This window comes from Diceros bicornis, chromosome 9 (assembly GCF_020826845.1).
Source record: "Diceros bicornis minor isolate mBicDic1 chromosome 9, mDicBic1.mat.cur, whole genome shotgun sequence".
Classification (NCBI taxonomy): domain Eukaryota; kingdom Metazoa; phylum Chordata; class Mammalia; order Perissodactyla; family Rhinocerotidae; genus Diceros; species Diceros bicornis.
Genome location: NC_080748.1, coordinates 68,590,671 through 68,608,370, shown reverse-complemented (window position 1 = coordinate 68,608,370; position 17,700 = coordinate 68,590,671). Strand labels below are relative to the sequence as shown.

The following is a 17,700-nucleotide window of genomic DNA, read 5'->3' as shown; positions in this document are numbered from 1 at the left end:
TAGCTCTGAGCCAAAGGGTGTTAGTAGGGCTGCATTAAGGGTGACATTTATTTCTGGAGTAACAGTTCTTCCACAAGTTACAGCAAACTCTAAGCTTATTGGTGCTTCCCTCATTCTTGTCTTCCATGAACTTTATCATGCAGAGATTTGTCAAATACTTTGGTATTTGGATAATATTCTACTGTAGTTTTCAACAAAGGATACAATTTTTCCTTGTTTTATTGATTTACTCACTTTTATCATAATTTGGAGGATGAAAGGGGAAAAAATAAAGTTAAAATGTTAACATTCTGAATTCTACCTTAGAAAGTTTGATTATCCCCTTCATAAGTACCCTTTGTAATTAGAATAAAACTTCTGAAGAGGCATGCAACACAATACATAATTGTAAAAAAGGACCATTGCATCCCAAAATAACTGCAAAGAGTTCTTTATGACCTTTAGAGAAGTTTCTACCCCACAATAAACAAGAAAATAAGCTAGTAGATTCTTTGAATTGAGGCTAAGAGAAAAAGGTGGATGATTGTAAAATCCTTGAAAGTGTTTGTTTACTAGTTCATCCCTGATGACTATGGAAGGTGATGTTAATTACTTATTCTTTCTCTCTAATAATTGCTCTGAATCATGTAACTAATTGCATTATTCTTTGTAGTGACTAACAGGAAACTCAGAGCCAAAATTTTCAGTCCAGCTCACAAGTGTTGATGCCTATTCTACCAAAATGTACATATATTTCATGTCTTAACCTTATACCTGATATCATATTATTTTCCTGACTCTTATTTTTCATATTATTTCTATACTTGGATTCAATTCCTTTCCTACTATTATTTTCAGACTATATGAACCTTTGTACATTGATTTAAACTAATGTTGGAAGAGCTAGGATACACATACATACATAAATAGAAATCTATAGCTAACTGAAAACAAGACACTGAGTGGCTTGACTCCTAACTAAAATTATTAGCTCCTCTAAAAGTTTTATAACTCACTCACAAATAGATAGTTAGAAGGGGCCTACAGTATAAGAATATATTAACTATGCAGCGAGAAGCATACGTCATATGAATAGCCACATACAACATGCAATAAAATTAAGGTTATCCAAACAGCCATGAATCCAAAGTCAATATGTTCCTCTTGTCTTTCGGGACTGATTTCAGCTGGATGGACAACTTTAAAAATATATGGGAAGTTGCAAGATAAGTAGAAGAAAGAAATCATAATCATATTGATTCTACCTCTTAAATAATTTTTAAATCTGCTTCTTTCCATCTGTACTACCATCATACTAATCTCACAGCTAGAAAAGAAGTTTTTTACATGGATACTCTACAGACAAGAAAGGTCTTTTAAAAATGCAAATCTCATCATGGATCTTATGCTGAAAGATTTCCCATGGCTTTCTATTGCTATTGGGATAAAGTCCAAAATCCTAACGATAGTAAAAAAGGCCTCGTGTACCTAATTGCTGCCTCACTCACTCACCTCTTCTGCACTCATTCCATCACTTTCTTAACCTATCAACATGTTCATAAAGTGTGTACTGTGCAAAACCAACCTATACATGAGAACGACTAATTTTACTCCAGCTTTTTCTCTTCTTTGCAGAATGAAGTTTCTTGAAAGGGTGGTCTGAGTTCACGTTTCCACTACATTCTCACGTAGTCCTACAATCTCAATTCTGACCCTACCACTTCTCGATAGATACATACACCTAGGTAACTGGTGAACTTCAAGTTGTCAAACCCAAGAGATATTTATGCATTTCTAACCACTCTTGACTTCTTTGTGGAATCTGACACTATTTACTCCCCCGTTCTCAGAACTCTTCCCCTTCCTTGACTTCTAGACCACCACTGGCTTGTCTTCTTTCTCTTAATTTTTAATTATTTGTGCTGCCTCAGGTTCTGTCTCTCTGTTCTGTCCCTGCACCATCTTCTTATCCCAGGAATTCACTACACACCTAATGATCCCCAAATCTTTATCCATGCTACTCTCAAGTGATATTTGTACCCATATTTCCCACTGTCTATTATACATTCCACTTTGATGTGCTACAGCAGCCTCAATATTGACATGCCCAATGTTACACCTTCCTCCCTACAGACTATCTCCTACTCCAATAAAAAAAAAAAAAAACAACTGGGAATCATACTAGACTCTTTCTTCCCCTTTAAAGGTTCTAACAATTCTGCCTTCTAAGTCTCTCCATCTGTTCCATCTACTTCTTCAGAGGGCTTCTCTAACTGGTATTAATTAAAAAATGTCCCAGTGGAATGATAAAAAGTGAGCTAAGTCAAAAAACTCTTGCCCTATGCAAATAAATTTGTTTTCTTAATAATTAAATAAATAAATTCTCTCAAGTGTAGTACTTCTCAGAGCTTTAATATGTAAATATGTATTGTGACTCTTTAAGAAACATGTTCAGGGGATCGGCCCCATGGCGTAGCGGTTAAGTGCGCGCGCTCCGCTGCCGGCGGCCTGGGTTCGGATCCCGGGGCGTGCACCGAGGCACCGCTTGTCAAGCCATGCTATGGTGGTGTCCCATATAAAGCGGAGGAAGATAGGCATGGATGTGAGCTCACCGCCAGTCTTCCTCAGCAAAAAGAGGAGGATTGGCATGGATGTTAGCTCAGGGCTGATCTTCTTCACAAAAAAAAGAAAAGAAAAGAAAGAAAAGAAACATGTTCAGGATGCAGCATTTCTCCCAAGCTAGTGAGATCCTTTTTGCTAGGAACACTAATTAAACAGCTCTACTAGCTGTTTAATAATATGCAGCAGAATACAGTTTTGGGTTTTGATGGTTATTCTTTTTTAGGTCATCTCAACCAGAGTTTTAAAAATGACCTCTTAAAGACTGATAAATGTGTATGTTTCTCTGTGGTGGGTGCGAGTAGGCAGCCCTATGGTGTAAATGGGCTCCTGGCCCCCCTTCTCGGGGGACAGTTCAGGAGATGCTGAGTCTTCCTTCCACCTGTGCTAAATTGCAGAGTAATTTCCTGTTCTTTATTTTGATTAATAAATCAAATGAATTCATCAAATATTGATTAAACATCTGTTCTGTACAAGACATTGTGATAGTTATTAAGGATACCAAGAAGGAGAGAATGCAGTTTTGTCCCTCCAGGGCTTAATGTAGGGGAAAACACATTTGTAAAAAATTTAATTAATGTGAAAAAGTGCTATGAAAGAAGTATGTACTAAGTTCTATGGGAACACAGAGGAAGAAATGTTTTCCTCTTCTTGGAGAGACAAGTGAGGGGGTCAGAGGAGATTTTGAGCAATATCTTGAATAATTTTTTAACTAGATGCTCTATACTCTCATTACCAAACATACACATATAAAGTAGAAAATATCTCTATTTTATAAATGAGAAATTGAGTTTATTATGCTTAAATCTCTCTAAGGTTCACAAAGCTGATAAGTAGCAAAACAAATTTGAACTCAAAGTGGTCAGACAAAATTGGAGGAAAAAGAGGGAATGATATTCCAGAAAGAGGCAACAATATGCAAGATGTATGAAAAGGCATGATTCACTGGGGAAACCAAAAGTATTGAGGTGTAGCTGAAATGGAGTGTCAGGTCTCTGTATGCTGTGAGCTGGGGGAAGCTGTTGGGGAGTTGTGAAGGGTCTGGGAGTTTTCCCTGCTTGCAAATAAACACACTAGCATGCTACTGTTTCATGGATGCTGACGGAAGACAAGAGACTCACAGCACAGCAAGCCAGCAGCATGAGTATGACGTTGGTCACCCTGCTCCACAGGGGTTCTAGATGGATGTCCGCACATGAAACGGATTGCATTACAGGGGAGGAACACTGATCTTGTGGGGGATTGGTCACTTTTACAGCAAGCTGAAACAATCTTGCTCTTTGTCCTGGGAGAAACAATTTTTCAAGGTTGCTTGTTGCAAATACAACACTGAGAAATGGCCCAAGTAAAGGGAAGTTAGGGCCTTGCATTCTCAGCATACCCAGTAAAAACATGCAGGACGCTCAGGGCCCAAGGTGGATGACCTCTCCCAACAGAGACGTGAGATAGGAGAGAGTAGAAGGACTGTAGGAGACAAGGCTGGGAAAGGAGGCAGGAATTATATCACTGAGAAATTTAAATGCAACACATGAGAGTTGGAACCTTGCCAAAAGCGTTGGAGAGCCATGAAAGATGTTTCAAGATGTGTGTCAAACACCTCCGGATTTGTACGTATGACTTAGCTTTTCTAGCTTTTCTCCTCCTTCCCCTTCCCTTCCCCCCACTTCATCTTTATAGTTAATGAAAAAGTTGCCATACTCTATAAAGTGATCCTCTTCTTGAAATTTTTTAACTTGCAACCAAGAGAGTTGGGTCAGTTTCTCCCTTTGGGGAGAAGCTACATGGCAGTCGTATTTTATGCTATATGAAGAAGTTGCTGTGCAACAGGAAAACACCCTAAAGCCACAAAGAGTAAGAGATTTGCAAACATTCTAGTCCCAAACTTCATTTCTTTAGCCCATCTGCGTCTCTGCCCTTCCTTTGTCTTCACTATCCCTTGAGATGCCTCAACATACTTTCAATGCATTTCTTTTATAGTGTAAGACAATTTTAGTTGGGTTTCTGTTACTTGAATCTGAAAGCATCAACTGGTTTAGAAGGTCAATGTTTCCAGGTTTATCACTTAGGAACATCACCTTTGAAGCACTATCGAAAATGGCTTCCAATGAAGACAAAACTGGAAACAAGACCAATAAACTCTCATAACAGTCCAAGCAACAGATGTTTCTATTTGCCCTTAAAGACATGGCCATAATTAGGTACTCTGATTCAGAGATGACTTTAGAAATAATTCCCAGCTCTGAATTTAGTTTAGAACACCTCAGTAGCTCCAGGGATAATCTGTGAGGAATAATTTTTATTTATGGTAGCTCAGAATCAAAAACCGACCCTTCCAAATGGGGAGAAAGAGAGCTTATGAAGCTGAAGAAGAAGGAGCCAGGTCGTGAAGGTCTAAAAAGCTGCATGAAAGTCAATACCATTAGGATAAAGAGCAATGGATTTCCTGTTTTCATTGCTGCCATTGGACTCAAGCCCAGGAGCCCTGAAGGCATTATTACACAGAGAAGCTCAGGATGGCAGAATTGTAAAGGCTTCATCTCAGTGTTCCTTTAGGTGTAAATCACATTCATTTGTAAATTTCACTTATCACAGGGTAAACTTAAAATTCTGATTCATTAAAAAAAAATCATCTTTTTCAAGAATTCAAAAGACACAGAAATTTGTAAAGTATAATATTTTTATTTCTTAACTGCTTTTTCCTCCTCCCAATCGACTCCTCAAGGCTAACTACTATTAATGGCATTTTGTGCACTTTGTTTTGGGGTATGTTCATACATAAATCGATACACAAGTAGGTTCCTTTTATTTTGGCTTATTTCTTTTTAATTGGGCCATAGTTTGTTTTTTCCTTTCAATAATGCCGTAAGTCACTTGTTCTACTTCCATTATAAAGCTTTACCTCTCTTGGTTTAATATCCACATGATTAATAATTTATCATTTAATAGACATTAACAGACAGTGACATTAGCTGCAAATTTTTTGTGCAATGAATATATACACATTTGTTTAACTTTACCCATTTACTTTGTGCAATACTTTCCTATAAATTGGAATTGCTAGGCGAAAGGTACACAAAACTTGGAGGCCAGCCCAGTGGCACAGTGGTTAAGTTCATGTGCTCCACTTTGGCTGTCCAGGGTTTGTGGGTTTGGATCTCAGGCATGGACCTACACATTGCTTGTCAAGCCATGCTGTGGTGGCATCCCACATACAAAATAGAGGATGATTGTCACAGATGTTAGCTCAACGACAATCTTCCAGAAGCAAAATGAGGAAGATTGGCAACAGATGTTAGTTCAGGGCCAATCTTCCTCACCAAAGAAAAACAGTATACAAAATTTAAATTTTGAGTGATAACTGCAGAATTCTCCCATATGTAGAGACAGTTTTCATCAGTCTTCTCTCTGTATTAGATGAGAGTACTCTATTTCCTACAATCACAGGAACATTAAATATCATGTCATTAGATATTTTTAATCTTTAACAATGTGATAGTCCTAAGAAATTGGTTTTCCTCTGATAATGTTGAGCTCAATCATCTCCACATAGCCTTATCAGCCATTTATATTATTTGAACTTCCTCTATGTTTTTTTTCATTTCTCTTGGAATATTAGTGCCTTTGTTACCAATTTATAAAAGTTCATTTATGATTAAGGATGCTAACCTTTTGGTTGCTGTGCATTACAGATGAAAGGCCATAGGTTTTTCTTCCCAATTAATTTCACTGTGATGTTTACTTTTTTAATTATACAGAAGTTACGTGTTCAAATATAATCATATTCTTTTTTTTTTAAGAAAAACAATGGGAAATTATTGAAGGATTTAATATAAGAAAAAAAGATAAGATTTAGTTTTATTGGGAATCAATTGGGAAATGGACTGGCAAGGACCAAGAGTAGGTGTAGGCTGAATGAGTAATCCAGCCATGAAAAGGAACTAGATTAAAGCACGGTGGTAGCAACGATGGTAGATAGAGAAATTATAGGGACATTTGTGAAAAGGAATCTATGAGAATTTGATGACTGGTTGAATTGGTGGACTGAATGGGGATTAAACTACTGTGTTATTCTGGGGTGTTATCACTTCAGTCATATTCCCAACTGAAACCTAAAGAGTTATTCTTCATAAAAGGGGTGAGGAAAAAGGGAGGGAAAGAAAGAATTAACTAACAAAAGCATGATCATAAGGCAATTGAATGTGAGTAGAGAAATCATCAATGACTGGAACTTCTAAAAACATTTATAAATTAATTCTAGAACATATTTATGTTTCTACATACTTTAATTACAAATCAAATTATCTCTGAAAGTTATGGGTTTAAATATCTAAAGTATATAGTTTTATCATACAGGATCCTGGAAGGAAATAGATTGGTACTCCCAAATAGGATTATTTAATAAAATTTTTATAAAGCACAGGGTATAGGAAAACTACAAGGGATACTGCAGTACTCCCTAACTAATAGCTGTGGTGAAGGAGCTGTTACTGCCTCTTAAGGGGCCAAGAGGAGAAAGTAGTTACCAGAATCCGGAGCGAGTTGTGAGGTCACCTGACAGGAGCTGTGTGCTTAGGTAAAGGGACATTGCCAGGTTGCAGTGACTCCACAAGGCGAGACTTGGGAACCACCACACCCCACTTGCCCAGTCTTCTTCTCCAGCCATTGCTTCCCATTGACTGCCAGGGGCAAAATGTCATTGATATAGTCCAGGAGCAGAGCAGGTGGAGAGTCCATCTGAAGGGGCAAACAGAGACTTGCCAGCACGCTCCACCTCTGTGCCTTTCACAGGGAAGAAAAGTTCTTATCTCCAATCCAGGGGACACACAAAGACCTGTCAGTACTAAGACTTGCAGGAACATGATAAAACACAGTAGAGATTTAACTCCTATTCACCTGATGAAGTCAATCATATGTTGTAGAACCTATCTCTGCTCGCATTTACATAGCTTATTTCCAGGCAAAGTACCTCCCTCTCGACTTTAATTGAACTAGTTTAAATAACATTATTTGGCAAAAAAACAGTCTTTAGTTCTTAAACTACATAATGTGAATAAACAAATTTGATTTTATCATAGAATTAAACCAAAAATAACAAATTATTTAATTTATTAACTAAAATAAAGAATGAAAACATGCACTATGTTTCCAAGACTACAGGATTAATACTTTGAGGGTGAGTGATAGGAGAAAAATATTTGACAGTTTGGTATTTTATTAGCATGAAGGAAAAGGATTTCTACTATGATTTCTTTGCCTGCTTCCTGATCCAGCATAAAGTAGTTTTTATCTAAGAACATTTGTAATAGAATTAATTATGTAGCATTTGTTGATTATATTACTGCTTAAAAAGCTTTGTCACCATACCATGTGGTCCTCAGAAACCAATGAAAGGGAAAAGGAACAAGCCTGTATCACTCTCCCTGTGAAGAAAGAAAAACATTTTCTGAGAGGTTGAGTTGTTTGCTAAAGATCACATAGGTAATAAGCGATGGAGTCAAGACTAAGCTATTTCAGAACCATAAATTCATTTATTCCCTAAAATATGTGACCATTGTATGAGACACACTGAAAGTTAAAATATCTGCTCTTTCCATTTATCTTATGACAACATTTCAATCCTTTGTCGTACCTACTATTTTTCCTTGGTTTGTATGTAAGATATTTCTAAAGATGAATTAAATATGAAATTTTTAATAATCTAAAGCTTATTTGTTCCTCTAAACTTAGAAAAGTAAAAAGTCAAATTTAGTTTTGTTTTGTAACTAAAGCTCTTAACTGTAAAAACACATATTCACATATCTTCACCTGACAAATAGTACCCTGAAGCACTCCTAGACTTCTTAGTTTTTTGACTCTTTCAATGTTATTCCTATTTCCTTCACCTTTTAAGTTGATCAAAAAATCTTTTATAAAAATGACTTTTTTTTTCCAGAGTAAAATTTATTCCAAGCCTGGTGAGAACAGATTGTTAATCTCTTCATTTTATTGACCTACTTAAGTTTCAGCTCATTAAACACAGACATTTTCAATGATCAAAAGAAAATGAACCAAATGTAACTTGCCATAACCTTACTAAATAAGAGAGTCATTCAAAAAGCAAATAAATCTGAACAGATAATTTAATATCGACAATCTTCCATTTAAAGAAGATATATGCAATGAACGAGGACATCCAGAAATAACTTTTACATTCATTTGATCAATAAAAACACACTCTTGATGTGTTTTTTTCTCCAACTCCCATCTCAGTTCTTACCCTCTCCCAAAATAATATTGAAGAAATCATGAACTCAAGTTCCTCAAAACTCTAAGACTAGGAAAAGTAAAGGACTATGGTCTCTAAAAAGATAGCTTCAAAGATTATTTAATTATATTGCCATGTAGAATTATAAAAATTAAAATAAATTTAGTTATCATAGCACAGGAGAGAAAAACTAGTAATTCAAACTCACTAACCTAATAAGAGTAATAAACAATTTAAATTATGAAACAAGAAATGTTTACTAACTTTTAAATATGACTGTATTTGAAACAGATTTAAGTTAATAGTTGAACCATATCAAAATATCCATGTCTCATTAGCACTGGCTTAAATAATCCTTCTAGGGTAAAATTTCCTAATACTTCTTGTAAGATATCCCAAATAAATAGCCAACCACACTTCATACAGAAAAAAAAAAAACTTTTTTCTAAGACATCATTGAAAAGAGGTCTAAAGACTAGGTATTTCTAAAATTGAAATTGTTGAAAATACTTCAGAGACAGATATACCTGCTACTATACATCATGTTTTGTGATTTAGCTTCAAGTATTAGTCTGCTTATTCTGAAAGGCTGTGGTCTCTCTATTTGGTCTGCATGGAGTCTGGACCCCCAAGTCAGTATCTTTTAATAAATCTTCCCAGCTCAGGAATAAGTCCATAGATAAGTGATATGTACTTTACTCCCGACATGGAATAAACAAGGGTGGGAGATGGAAAAACTGAATCATTTTCTAGTTCCTTACTATTAATTTCCCCATGGAAAGACACCATTTGCAAGAAATATATTCAAATAAAACACAACCCACGCAATCCAGACCCAAATGTAAATTATATTTGGTAAACTTTATTTTTCTCCATTCTCCCAATGATAGATCAATGAATGTTCTAAGGCAGGTCAGTCACACCGCCTACATGATGATAAAAACTGTGCAAATGAATCCCTTAAATGTTAAATAATCTTCCTTTCCTTGCAGGACATTTGAGGAAACTTTCTTCCAGACATTTGTTTAACAATCCACTTACTCCACTTTAAAAATGTTAGATAATGTAGATAAAAATTCCTTTAAATTTAAACTTAAAAGGGTTGGATAACTTTATAGAATTTGTGGCAGAATTGCATAAGAAAATGTTAACACCACAAAAACCATTTACTCAACAACACAACTGAGGCCAGATCAGAATATATTCTTTAAAACTGCACCTTCTACAGTTGTCATTCTATTAAAATTAAGCATAAAAAACATAAACTCAATAAATTGAGCCTATGAGGCAACTATACATATAAGATTAATTCTATTTTATTAATTATTATTTATTTATTAATTTTGGCCTAATCACAGAACAAAATGATAAATCAATTACAGATCCTGCTCTCTAGTTTATAATCTAATAGAGGGAAAGAAATAGATTTAAAATCAGTATTGCTGCTCTGAGTCTCTACCTTATACTAGAAATAACAAGTATTGATCTATATGTGGTGAGTTTGAGGATTTCACGGCTGATCAAGGAAAAGATGGCAGTGTTACACAATGAGCTTTATTTGGGTGGCACTTTGACAGACTGCATGAAAGAGGATGTCCCTCACAGCAAGAGACCTTCCAGAGACAGTGGTGCAGGACCACCACCCAGAAGAGGAAGAAGGCAAAGGAATTCCCAGGAGAGAGGGGAATTAGAGAGGGGCTCACATGTCTAGGTGATATCACTCAGCAGCAAGATGGGAAGTCTCTGAGTCAGCTCTGAGTCAGCAGCTTGGGGTCTTCCACAGCCCCAGAGTTTGTTTTACCTATGGCAAGCAGATGTTGGGTGCAGTTTTGTGGAGCATGCAAAGCAGGTAGGCTCTAAATGGCTAAAAATATGCTTTCTTGAGCTACATTTAAAGCAACTGGATGTGTAAAAATTTGAGTTTGCCACTGGTGGGCTTTGGGCTAATGGTCCCAACCTGCTATAAAGAAGGGAAAACCATAGGGGGAGTTCAGGCCTGGTGGCATAGTGGTTGAGTTTGGGTGCTCCACTTTGGCAGCCCAGGCCTCACGGGTTTGGGTCCCAGGCATGGACCTGCACACCGCTCATCAAGCCATGCTGTGGCAGCACCCCATGTAAAGTAGAGGAAGATGAGCACAGATGTTCGCCCAGGAGCAGTCTTCCTCAGCAAAAAGAGGAAGATTGGCAACGGATGTTAGCTCAGGGCTAATCTTCCTCACACACACAAAGAAATAGGGGCCAACCTTTAACTCATTTATACAACATCATAAAACATAAAAAAAAATATCATTGTATATTGATAGCAGAATCTTGGATGTTCAATATCCTGGACTGACTTCTGGAGTTTAACTTAAGAATCAGAGAGGTTCCAAAGATGTAATAAGATGCTTCCAGAAGCTTTACTAAGTTACTGAACAAGTAATTCAACTCTTATTCTGTGCCAGGCACTATTCCAGGCACCAAATAGTGACTATACAGTCACTAAAAAAATTCTTAGAAGGATGTTTAATTTCATGAGAAATACTGATCTGTTCATAATTAGCTACAAAGAAAGATGACATGATTCTACATTCTTTCAAAAAATGTTTATGTGCTTAGCAGAGGATTAATGAGAGCATTGAAAAGATAATGCAAAGAGTTATTGGTGGTTATTTCTGGACAGTAAAATTATTTTGCTTTCTTTGTACTTTTCAGTACTTTAAATTTTCAAAAGAACACGTATTATGTCATAGAAACATGAAAGTATAAAGTCTCATTTTCTTCCTATAAAAGTGCATTATACATTCAACTTACATGGCAGCCATATGTGAACCTGATACTGCAAATCAAAAGCTGTCCACTTATTGTGATTCCTAGAAGAATGACTGATCATTTTAAGACGGTTTTAGCAGTATCATTAGCAAAACTTGAAATTCTAAAGCTGAAAAGTAGAAGAATTGAGGGCATAATTGGTGTTGTCTTTTCTTCTAGTTAAAGCCAGGCTTTTATAAAACACAGGTAGATAACAGAAAACGGCTATTCTCTATTAAAATTAATTGCTATTGTTATTTAACTGAGTAGATCAGGTACCACATTCACAGACAATCTATTTCAACAAGGCATATGACTGAAGTCTCTCATGACTCCGTTTTAACAAAATGGATTTGTGGTTTCTTGAGTACTTATACCAAGAAGCCATGGATTTATAAATCATGTCTATTCAGGAGAGGCATCTGGTTGTTGGAATGTTGCTCTTGATCTTATACCAATTAATGATAAAAGAAATGTTATAGACTTAGAAAGTGTTCTTATCAAATCTGGAAAGTAAATTACAGAAACAAACACACACAGACACAAGACAAAAATCCATATTCTAGAAAGTCTCGAAAAGCTGGAAACATGGTTGCGGGGAGGGGGGACTAATTATAAAATGCTATTCTTAAGTTCCCCAAAATGCACCCCTCCTAAAGCCAATTATACAAATACAGGATGTTGGACACTTGGCAAAAAGGAACTTAAATTGTGGGATGGAGGGAGGATGGGGACACATGCAACATTTATATTTGTTAGTAAACTGACTAGGAGGGAATAGGGTGTGATTAGTACAATTCAGGCCCCTGAGGGACAGTCGTACTCTATGGCCCTAAACCAGAAAATCATACTTGCTTCCCCATCATTAAGCTTCACTAAAGGCCTGGGTAAAAATGAAACACATGATTCTCTTAGACATCAAAGCACACACCGGATTTCCCAGAGAGGAAGTGATAAGCTGCCCTGACACCGGAAGTAGGTCTTGACGTTCACAACTCAACACAGACAACGTGCACAGAATAAAAAACAATGATGAGACAAAACCACTTGAGATGTGTGATGCAGCAGGATAGCCACAAGGACACCCTGCAACCACAAAAATGACTAAACATGCCCCTCTTTTGACCAACAAGAGTGCCTACTGCTTCTTTATTAATGACAACTACCCCCACCTTAATCTTCCCAACGCCTAGATAAATTGCAAAGACACCCAATTTCTGAATTGCCCTGCTTCATTAAACTGTCCTTATAATCACGGAGCACAAGCCCAAAGCCTATAAAAAGCCCCTCTCAACTGCCTCTTAGCAAGACATCCACAGTTCCTGTGCTCTGCGAGCTCCTTCACTGCAGCAAGCAAAATGAAGTTAACTTGTTTGACTATAGGTTTTGTTTCTGGGGGTTCTTGGCTGGCTGGTGGGCTTCAACACAGGGCAATTCTGACATTAATAATCTGTCCCAACATCAGACTATGGTCCCTTTTATGGCTTTGGAAATTTGAAATTCAAGCAGCACAAGGGGTTAGTTCATGAGAAACAAGAGTCCCAATTTGAGATTACTGTCAACAAATGACTATGGCCACCAGTCATTCAATTATATGAATCCCTTTATCACCTTGCATGCACTATGTCAGCTCCCTGAATACAGACAGCAGAACGGTGGTGTTGGCAGTGGAGGCAGTGGTGATGGATGCTGCAGCTAGCAGTGGGGCAGCCTCGTTTATTTCTTAGACTTTCCATTAGTTCATGAAAAGAAACAAAATATTCACCATAACCTAATAAATACCATTTCCGGTAGAAATGTATTTCCTAATTTTAGAATCAAATATTTGACTTTAAAAAAAAATCTAGTTATTACAAAAAAAAATCTGATATATGGAGATCTAAAACTAATATTTTGCCCTTAAAGGCCAAGTCCATAAAATCAAGACTCAAAATAAAAAATTGTAATGACAATAACACATTTTTGAGCACTCACTATGTGCTTGGATTTGCGCTATTTTATATACATACGTTATTGCATTTCATTTTATGCAACAACCCTTTAAGAACTAATATTCCCATTTCACAGATGAGGAAACAGAGGTTCAAAGAGGATAACTGATTAACCTAGAACACAGAGCTACAGGTGGCAGAACCCAAGTTTTGAAACTCAAACGTCTATAATTCCAAACTCCAAGGTTACCAGGTAGATTTTGGGTATGAGTGAAAAAACACTGTCCTTGAAGTGATTATAAAATTCACTTATAATGAAACCACTTAAAAAAAAAAAAACAACTATAGAGCACCACTTCAAGTGTCCAATAGTATTAGAATTTCTTTTTACCACATCAAGTTTATTTTTATTATCCCATTTATAGTCAAAAGCTACCAAAAAAAAAAGTTATCTTTCACAAACTTCTCTGTATCAACGAACATCCACATTTTAAAAACCATTGGGTATATAAATTATCTGAACGTAGTCTTGGACTTTTTTATAAGCTTCTCCTTTCTGAATTATCTTCTTTAAGAAAGGAAATACTAATGCATGTGTGAACAATGCATGTGTGAAGAGAATTTCAATGGGAAAGCATTATCCTTCCTCCTCAATAAATAAAATAAAAATAAAAGGACCTTTAAAAGACACTTTCACTGTTCTTTTCTGAATAAAATAAACAAGAGCAAAGGGCACCTTGACTACTACTTAGGAAATAGAACCAGAACACAGGGAAATCTGTAATTCTAATCACATTTACACCTTCTCTCCGTTTTTTTACATTTCTCATCCAAACATCCTGAGGAGCTCAACAGGCTGAAAAGAATTGGAGCAGGGTAGAGAACAAAAGGTGAGGGAATCTGAGAAACGGCTTACACGGCTGTTCTCACCATTTTCATAATTTCAAATGGGTTAACACAGTTTTCAGAAGACGTAAACAACACAAATGTAGGAAGAAACTGTAAAAAGTTATTCCACCTGCTTATAGTATAAAAATGGCATTTTGGCTAGATGTCTCAGGAATTAACCACTCGTGGACAAGAAATGCAAGAAAGCACTAAAAGAATAAACTTTCAAGGAAAACAAAGATCAAATTTAAATGTATTAGTTTTAATCAAAGAAAGCCTATGCGCTAAATACATACATTTGCTACAAAGAATATTTGTATTCTTATGTGAGAATGACTACTTAGATATTAACTATGTTCTCTCTTGAGATTGAGGATAATTTTAGAAAATAAGATAGCCAAGTACTATACGGTAATCAAGCTAAATATTATAGACCATATATAAATACAAAAATAAAGAAAGGTATTTATGAAGCAGGTGGTATGTGAGGTTTACTCAATTTGATTGAGTAAATGAGATTTTTTGTATGGGAAGAAGAGAAACATCAATGTTAAAAGAAGCAGTTTAATATTACATTTAATTACTCAAATAAAACAATGACCAACAGTACAGAGAAAAGAAAAATTCAGAATTATATCAAAGATATTTGTGAATGCTTTTCATTGGGGGATTCTAATTCAGAATAATACTTCCATGTGACTTTGTCTTAACGTAAATATCAAAGGACTTTAGCACGTCTTTTCACCAGCACCACTGGTGTCTCTAAGAGCGCAACCCTGCCCGGCCCCTTCAGTAGGTGCTGCTGTGATTCCTCTGTCCCCCTAGGCCACAGATGAAGAAAGGTACCAGCAGTGAGGAAACAATCCAGAATGTCCTAGAAAAGCAGGTGCTTGCCATCCTGGCTCTTTTTGTGTGTCATGTTTATCAAATGCAAATAAGTACAACCATTTCCTTCTCTGTAGGGCAGACCTTCATTTTCCCCTTACATCCTGGTAAAATGCTATGCCAGTGATTGATATTCCAGAAAGTTCCTCTTCAAAAGAGATGGCATGCACAAGGTTGTAGAAATGTAACAACTTCTAGTCAATGTGTTGCTCAGTGGGTACCAGAAATACTGAGGTATAAGAGGTGGGTGAAGTCAAGGCCTTACTGGGGAGCAATCAACATTCCCTGAACATTGCCAAGAGTATGGTATTTGGGGTTAAATCTAATAAAAGAGGTGAGGATTTCACAGCTCAATGTCCTCACAGCATCCCTCTCCCCAACGTACACACCCACTTTAGTTGTATTGACTACTGATAAGAGAAGTTTATTTTTAATGAAAAGAACACACTGAAGTAAGAAAACAGGTTTATAAGGGGCTACTATTGTTTGAGAACAGAAGAATTGCCCTAAGCTGAGAATATCAACTATGTTCTTTCAAGTGGCATAGAAAAAGCACCTAGCACAGAATATATTCAAATAAAATTTCATGTGTTTGTTTAAAAGCCTGGTCATGTAAACTGAAATGGACTCAGTGTTCCCAAATGCCCAGATTTTCCTTGTGGGATGACTCGAGAACTGAGTCCACAACCAGCAAAACAATCAAGCAAAATAGCTACAGTTCCATACTGCTAAGAGCAAGTCTTCTCACCCGAAAAACTCGAGCAGAGGACGGATTTTACAGCCAAGCATCCTCCACAAGTTCTTTGTTCAACCAATAAGCTTACAGCATTCGTCTGCTTTGGCTTTATAGTCAGGGTGCATTGCTTCAGTAAGATCTTAGCTCCAGACACCTGCTATTACGTTTGACAACTAAGACCTATTCTTCCAGACGGAAGGGAAACTGGAAATCCCGCCAGCAGAAGGAAATTTGCCCCTTGGGGACGGGGATCAGGGGTAGAGGTGCCGGCAAAAGGCGCTTACAGACTCTACGTTGGCCACACTCACTGTCTTCTTTCCCCTTCAATCCCTGGCATATTTCATCCATGTTAAGCGGCTCCCGAACACACTCAGTGTGATCGCCTGTTGCCGTCACACCTTTCAGGCGTTGAAACTACCCGGCGGTTCCGGCAAGGAGGGCTTGGTGCCAGCGCGCGGAGGGGAGGCTAAGGGTCACGCTAGTGTGGGTGTACGGGGTCCGAGTCATAAGCACAGAGGAGACCGGCTGCCCCTGTCAGTGCACCATTCTCCAACAAAGGAGTATAACGCAGGTTTGTGGTTTTAGTATCAAACTTGGAGAGACCAACCCAACTCCGTGCCCTACACGAGAAAGAGGCAAACCGAGGCCCCCCGGCGGGACACCGGTGAAATTCCCACTCGCAACAGAAGCGCGGTCAGGCCGCGCCGTCCGCAGCTGTCAGCTTTACCGGCCGCTTCCAACGCAGCAGCCGAGACTAAGAGCCCGGGCGGGAAGCAAACGCCCAGAGCTCGGCTGAGCCGCAGGAGGAGGCAGGGAGTCCCCGGAGCTGCGCCGCGCTCTGGATGTTCACACCAAGCTTCCCCAGAGGCCTCCCCGGGATTCACCTCGCACGGTCGGAGGGCCTGAAAGGGCATCTGCCCACGAAGGACCACCCCCGGAGCCTGGGGAGCACAGGGCCGGCGCTCAAGACGCCCCGGCCCGCGCCCAGGCGCGCTGCTCTGCGCCGGCCAGCCGCGCCTTACCTGCCCGCGGCGAATCCGGCAGCCCCTTGACAGCTCCCACGAGGCGCCACTGGAAAAGTTTCCGAACTTCTTCGCAGCTCTGCACGCCCTCGCTTCGGGTAGACCCGACGAGAGCCAGAAGGAGGAGACAGCGACAGCCCACGCGCCAGGTCTGTGCGTCCATCATCGGTGTCCTGGGCACCCCTTCCCCCGCCGCGGACCCCACTCTCCCCGCGCGCCCTGCGTTGCAGGCGCTGGAAAAGGTTCGGCGGTTGAGGTTCCCAAGAGGTGCGGTCTAGCGGCGGGCGTTCCGGGACCGCTCTGGGATGCCAGCTTCACCTGGGAGCGCTTGGCTTTCTCCAGAGGAACCCCGAGGCTGAGACACCAGAGTTCCCGGGCAGAGCGCCGCCAGGTCCCCCTCTCTGGCGAGGGCGAACTGGCGCTGCGCAGGCAAGGAGAACGGCTGGAGCCGCACGGAGTCCGCGAGCATCCGGCTCTGGTCACCGCCGATGCGGCGGGCTCGGCTCGAAGCCACCAACCTGGGACGCGCCCGCCGGCTGCGTTCCACGGGCAAGCCCCGCCCCCGCCCGCTGTCAAGCCCCGCCCCGCGGCCAGGCCTCGCCCCCA

At 39.0% G+C, this 17,700-nt stretch overlaps 1 protein-coding gene across 1 annotated transcript in view; it reads right to left on the bottom strand.

The window, feature by feature from the left end:
- Positions 1 to 17,260, bottom strand: part of GPC5 (glypican 5) — a 1,284,867-nt gene extending 1,267,607 nt beyond the window's left edge. The window contains exon 1 of the mRNA XM_058548368.1: positions 17,095 to 17,260. Within this exon, the coding sequence (XP_058404351.1) occupies positions 17,095 to 17,260 (166 nt within the window). The remainder of the gene's footprint in view (positions 1 to 17,094) is intronic.
- Between the last annotated feature and the right edge of the window lie 440 nt (positions 17,261 to 17,700).